Genomic DNA, 6,858 nt, shown 5'->3' with positions numbered 1-6,858 from the left:
TTCTCATCAACCTAATTATTTCTTCTCATCACAAAAATAACATGGGAGTGGTGGTAGTGGTGGAATTGGTGGATAGTGATAGAGATGAATAAAAAAAGAAAGAAAAGAGAGTAATTGAAAAATAAAAAATACAGAGAAGAAAGAAAGAAGTTCAGAAGGTATTGTAGATAAGACTTTTGTTTTTAACCATATTCAATTTGATCCAGATTTGAAAACTTTAAGTAACCAAAGTTCATAGTTTAAGTATATTCCTCTTTTCTGTTCTTTTTTTATATGCTGAAATATTCCTATTTATTGATATTTATGTTTGTCACAAAAATAAAATGAAACAAATTTAGGTAAATACAATAGAATCTATTTCAAAAATCAGGATGAATATTCCCAACACCCTTCACAAAAAATTTGATCTACAATAGGGTTATTAATATTCCTGTCTGTAATGCTCCTTTTAAAAATGTCATTCGCCTTTCATCTTGTCTAATATTCTTTCTGCCTAAAATACTTAGAAACTCAGTTCATTAAGCAACAGTACATAGAAATTCCATTGTGTTAGAACAAGTAACCCAGTCTCTGAAGCATCTCCTGAATTTGGAATTCTCTTTAATGTCTGAATTCCTAGTTTCTCCCTAATTTGCAGACACTTTGATACTAAATGAGATAATCTCTTTAAAGTGTCTGAACTCCATGGAATGGTTTCTGTATGGGGTTTGTACATTGTTATGAGTTTCATTCATCCTTGAGCTGGGGGTGGGATAGTAGTAGTGGTGATGGAAAAAGTTCCCTCCCCTTTTACTCTTTGGGAACACATCATAGTGAATTTGAGGCCAAGAGACACAGCCCAGTTTCTAAGATCTATGGTTTATTGGTAGCCTCTCAATTTGAACATTGTGTCTTTAATAGAGGAGAAAGAAAACATCCAACAATCTCTTTTGCAATTTCATTAGCTTCACCTCTTTGATGAAACAGGTGGTATTCATCAAACTTGCCCCAGCATGTCCACCAAAGGATTTACTATGTTTCTCAAAATCAATACAGGCCTTTCTTAATATTATCGAGTATTTATTTAATGCTCATGATTAAGCACTAGATATAAATAATCTGAGTAATGAAGATGACTGAAGACTTTACAGAGGTCCAGTGAAGGACAGCTCCTAGACAGAAAAATAAAAAGAACTCGATTTTTTAGTTTAGAGGAAAAAAAGGGCTCAATTAATGAAGGCTTCTAAGAGGGGGTTGCTGATCACTTGTCTTTTAGGATAGTGGAGTTCCAGATTAGAAGAAATGAACCTAAATTATAAGGGGAAGTTTTGGTTGATTAACATCAAGGATTTAGCTATCTGTATGGAGAACACAGGAGTGGGTTGGACGAACTTTGTCTCTGTAGGTACCAACTGACTCAATGATGTTGAATTTAGAAAGCTCAGATCCAGACTACAAACACTATCTTAAAACCTTTTTGCATCAGTAAATTTTAAAATAGATTTTAAAATCCTTAAGCCAAAAAATGAATTTGGTGAAAATAAATTTCAAGAGAAAGCAGATGGAATAGAGGTAAAATATGTTACTGAATATTTGATTCTTAGCTATGGGAAGAAGAAAATAACTCAATTTCAGTTTGTTAATAATTAATGCAATGCATAGTTAAATTATCTGTCAGGTCCAAAATTATAAGCTTCCATTATTCTCCCCCTACCCCACCATCAAGATCTCTCAATTAAATTAAAATTTTAGGTGATGAAATTAATATTTACAATAATTTATTGTTTTTAAGGGGAAATAGGAAACTAATATTGAAAAACAAGTCATTTCTTATGAATGTAGAAATTTTTTTGACCTCAAGTACTTTCAAATGGCTATGGACACTGGATTTGTTGTTTCCTGTTGCTTTTTAGATGTGATTGTGAGCTCTATAATAAATGGCTTCAAAGGCTTCCGAGTTTCACTGAAGCTTCCTAAGTAGTTACCTTTCCCGAAGAGTTATACAATAGGGCATTGTTACATAAGAAACACTCAATAGTGCCTCCTACCTAATAGAGGAAGAAGTCAATAATTTTCTTCGGTTAACTCGAGAGGCTGTAGCTAAGGTGTATATATATGTCTAACTATTATATAGCCACATAAATGAAGATGAAATTTTCACAAGTATTATTTAATATTTACCAAGCTTTAAAGATGTGTTGGTTTAGTTGGCTTCTCTATAATATCCAGAGTATTGAATTATTCAAACTGCTTAAAAATTCTGCTCCATTCAGTTTTCATGTTCTTACTTAGCTTGGAAAATAGTGAAATTAGGCAGCTATCATGTATCCATTCAGCTTCATGTTCTGATTTTCATTAGAATATCAAGAAGAGTTATATGCTGGGTGAGATCATTGGGGAATTTACCTGCATTTTTTCAGTGGATTTTGATCGCAAAACTTAAAAACCAAATCAAACCAGGTTCAATGGGAGTTTCTTTACAAAATAAACACAGACCCGGGCCCCACATGACCAGCCTTCCTTCAAACAGCAGATTCAAAACAAAACAAAACAAAACAAACAAACGAGGGGGATGGGATGTTGGAAGGGCAAGTCTTTTCGGCCAACAGCAATGGTGTGGGAGAACTGCGTCTAACTGGACGGTCCCACTTCCCCCGGGAGAAATCTTAGGGTGCGAGCCCTTCATCTTCCAGTGTTCCCGTAGTAGCCTTCTCTCGGGGGTAGGGGGAGGGGGAGTTCTGCTCCTCCAGGAGCTTGAGGCAGCTGCAGGAACAGCTGAGGCCGATCCTGCCTCAGGCTCCCAGCCTCAGGGATAGATTATAGCTGAGGGAATAGGGAATCATTTCACTTGACTTTTAGAGAGGTTCCTCCGTCAGAGGGGAGGCTGGTAGGGGTAGACCCCTCTCCCTTCTCCCTTCGCTTTTCCCTTTCGTCCCCAGAGAGCTGCAGGTTGGGGACCAGGGTCTACGTGGCGGGGGCGGCCGTGGACGCTGCTGTCCAGCCGCCGGCTGGACGCAGAGACGCCTCCTCCTCCCCCGCCTCCCCCGAGGTTGCCGGGTTGGAGATGAGGAGCCGGGAGCATCTCCAACTGCTCGGCAGGATCGCTGCTCTCCTCCCTCTCTCCTGTCTCCGCAGAGCTGCCGCTCCAGCCTACGCCACAGCCCCGCCGCCGCTGTCACCGTTTCTCCGGCTTCCTTCTCTCGCTCCCTACATACCCGACGTGCTCGTTCACTGCAACTCTGGTCCAGGAGCGTCGATGGGTTTGGCTTATTCTTGCACAGTGGGGAGAGAGAGATAGAGAAGGAAGGGAGAGATTATCTATCTCGATGAGTCATTTGTACCTAGAGTGAGAGGGAGACGCAGCTCGCTCAACAGCAGCAGCAGCGGCGGCGGCGGCGACTACGGGAGGAGGAGGAGGAGGAGGAGTACGGGAGGAGGAGGCAGCTTTGCAGTGCGTTGCGTTGGTGTTTGCAGTTGGTGGCCACACGGGTGAAAGGAGCGGGACGCGCACGCACTCACAGACACACTCACACACACTCACGCACCCTCCGTCCCTCCCCTTCTCTGCTTCCCATCCCGCATGTCGCGGAGCTGCAGTCGGCAAAAAGAGCGAGCCAGGGGCTGTAGCCACCACCGCTGCTGTCGTCTGCTTCGACCTTCCGGCCCCGAGCAGTAGCAGCCGCCGCCGCCGCAGCCCCCAGCGCGGGTGTGACTGCCAGCCGGCCCGGAGGTGGTGGGGGGCTAGTTCATAAGGGGATGTCACACCGGCTCTCCGGAGCCCCCAGTCGCCGCCGCCGCCAGCCCCGCCGCAGGAGCAGTAGCAGCCTCAGTCACCTCCTCCTCCTAGTCGTCACCTAGTCCAGGAGCAGCAAAAATGAACCCCCAGTGCGCCCGCTGTGGGAAAGTGGTGTATCCCACGGAAAAAGTCAACTGCTTGGATAAGGTGAGCGAGGGGTGAGAGAGAAAGAGAGGCAGGGAGCGAGCGAGCAGGCACGGAGAGAGCCAGCCCCCTACCTCCTGGCGCCGGGGCAGCCGCTGCACCTGCTAGAAGTTTGGCTTTGAGAGGGAGCAAAGCGGCGCGTGTGTGTATAGTCTTACGTACAAGAGCTCGTTAGGGTAGTCCGCGCAAAGAAAAACAAATCCCCCCGGGAAGGTCAGATGTTGAGTGTTTAAATTTTCAATTCGAGTAGGGGGGTTCCGAGAGGGGAGAGAGGGCTGCGGATCTTCCTACCAGGGAGTGTCGCCTGTCCTGCTCAAGATGGGGGTCGAGGATAGGGTGAGAAGGGTTCGGGGTTCTCCTAAGCGGCCGGCAGACTTGCTACGTGAAAGGAGCCCCTCGACCTCCGTCCCCCTTCCCCCCTTCTCTCTAAGACCCCAGCTCTATCTCTCTTGGCTCCTTCGGAACCGCGGGGAATCGCGGGGAGGTAGAGAAACAAATAGTTATTAAGATGCCACCGGGCAGCCGCTGCCGCATTGCCAAGAGGGGGTAAAAAGCAACATCCAGCTGTTCGCCTCCCCCGCCCCAGCTCCGGACCTCCAGCTTGCCCGAGAAAGCCGAGGCTTTGGCGCTGTTCCCGGGCCCCACCACCTTTGACGTTGGCTTAGGGCGGGCGCTCGGCTCTCTTGGCAGAAACTCTGGTTTCTCCGGCGTTACCTACCTCTCCTCCGGCCTCTCTCTGGAGGGAGTTCAATGGAATAGGTGAAAGCCCTGCTGTCATTACGGCTCCACAGCTTTCCTGGGTTGAAAGAGGCCCCGTGGATGGCACAGCATTACCCGGCTGTTCCTCCAATGTAACTGTGATTGCTACTTTTAATTACGCAGAGAGCCACCGGTAGGAGCAAGGAAGGAGGGGAATGTAGACAGATGCTATATTTCCCATGCCATTGATAATTCGCAGTGACGCCCAGTTAAAACAAACCCCTTTTAGTGAGCCAACGTGGAATTGGTGGAAGTCATAGAAAAGAAGTGCTTTTAACCTCATCTTACCGTATTATTGTGGTTTTCTTTTTCCTTTTTCAAATTGCCAGATTTGGTTTTGTTGTCGTTTGATATTTACTCCGTAAGATTTTGAGCTGGAAGGGGCCTTAGTTAAGAGATGAACTAGTCCAATGTCCCTCATTTCGAAAGGGAAGAAATCGAGGTCCACAGGAGCTTGCCCAAGGTCACACTGGGAGCAAGGAGCCCGATGGTGTAGCTTCCCATTCACTGCTCTTTCCACCGCCTCTACGTCACCCAGATATACTTAGACCATTCCCACGAAGTATCTACTCTTTGAGAGGTTCAAAAAATGTTAAAATAAAAACAAAAACAAAACAAAACACCTCGGGGCAATGACTTCTCCATTAATCAGTTTCAGTTTTCTGTGGGTACAGTAAATAGAAATGCAATAAAATCAATTAAAAGCTTGTGTTTCTTTCATAGGGTAATAAAAACATCAGCTGGTAATTAAGGCATCTTAAGGGTTTTTTGAAGAGTTTTACATAATTTTTCATTTTATCTTTTAAATAATTCAATATGTATTATTCCTCTTTTGTAGATGAGTACACCGAGGCCCAGAGTATTTAAGTGACCCCAGGGTTAGGAAGCTAGTAAATGTCAGGGGGAACTTAAACAAAACACTCTCTTGACTTTATGACTGGGCTTTCCTACTATTCTACCATCTTCCTTCCCAGAATGTGTATTGTATGGATTGTTGTTTCTCCGTCTAAAAACCTGAAAATAACAACTTATTTAAAAACCCTTAAGGTTAAAAAACTGCCATTTTTATTTAACTACAAGTAGGCAAGCATGTCTTCTATTAAAATTCCCATAGTGAATAGGTTCTCCGTTTTATTTTGTTAAGGAATCTTTGGACAATTTAGTAAAGTTTGTGATGTCCATCTCAAAGTAATGTTAAATACATGAATAAAATATGTGGGATCACAAAGGAAATCAATTATATTGAAATGTACTTATTGAACTACTTTTTAAAAGTTGATATATTTCAGGTTAAGAACCCCTGTTTGAATGCATTTTTGAATTTTATAAAGAAATTGAGTTAGCATTTTTAATTCATTTAGAAGCATTGTTTAGCAAATAAAAAGCATGGTTTGATATCCCCATCTCAAAGAACTTCCTCCAAGGTCCCTTACTCATGTCATTTATAATCTTTAATACTATATAAAACTTAGAAAATAGTGATGGCATAATAATTCAATTTTTTCTTCCCCAGTACTGGCATAAAGGATGTTTCCATTGTGAAGTCTGTAAGATGGCATTAAACATGAACAACTATAAAGGATATGAGAAGAAACCTTATTGTAATGCGTAAGTATTATAAATGGCATGTGAAGCATCAATGTGAGAGTTCAAACCTCTTACGACTCATTGTCAGCCCAAGTGTGGTTTGTAGCTAATTTTCTATTCATAGAAAATGGTTCCTTTATGGAAGTGCATGGAGTGAAGTTGGGTTCTGTAAGGGATGACTAGACCTTTGAGTAAGAAATTATTGATGTTTTAGGTAGACTTTCTGTGTTTCAAAATAGAAAGTAAGGAAGCTTGTTAGAAAACTATGAAAATTATCTTTATCTAAAGGATGAAAAATCAACTCTTTATCGGATTAAGTGTGGGTTCAGCATAATAAACCTATCTGAATTCTTTTTTTTATATTGATTTGGTTAGTTCATCTGGTTTTACTATGATTTTTCATTGCAATTTTGTTCATATTATTATAATCTTGCTTTAGAAACTTCAGCTGAGCTCTCTGCTGAAATGGTAAGGGTTAAATATAATCGCTTATAAGTACATGGTTAAGCTGTTCAAGCAATCACAGCAATCCTGGGGGTGGGTGGTAGGGTGGGTTAAAAGTACTGGTAATACCATTTTATGGATGAGGGAAC

General features: G+C 42.7%; 1 protein-coding gene across 2 annotated transcripts in view; it reads left to right on the top strand.

Annotated features, from left to right (window-relative positions):
- Positions 1 to 3,244: 3,244 nt before the first annotated feature.
- Positions 3,245 to 6,858, top strand: part of NEBL (nebulette) — a 458,082-nt gene continuing 454,468 nt past the window's right edge. For both annotated transcript variants that reach the window (XM_051961694.1, XM_051961696.1), the window contains exons 1-2: positions 3,245 to 3,922; positions 6,192 to 6,286. In XM_051961694.1, the coding sequence (XP_051817654.1) occupies positions 3,854 to 3,922; positions 6,192 to 6,286 (164 nt within the window). In that variant the 5' untranslated portion in view covers positions 3,245 to 3,853. The remainder of the gene's footprint in view (positions 3,923 to 6,191; positions 6,287 to 6,858) is intronic.

This window comes from Antechinus flavipes, chromosome 5 (assembly GCF_016432865.1).
Source record: "Antechinus flavipes isolate AdamAnt ecotype Samford, QLD, Australia chromosome 5, AdamAnt_v2, whole genome shotgun sequence".
Taxonomy (NCBI): Eukaryota; Metazoa; Chordata; class Mammalia; order Dasyuromorphia; family Dasyuridae; genus Antechinus; species Antechinus flavipes.
Note: the sequence above shows the minus strand (reverse complement) of the source record. Positions and strands in the feature narration are given on the sequence as shown.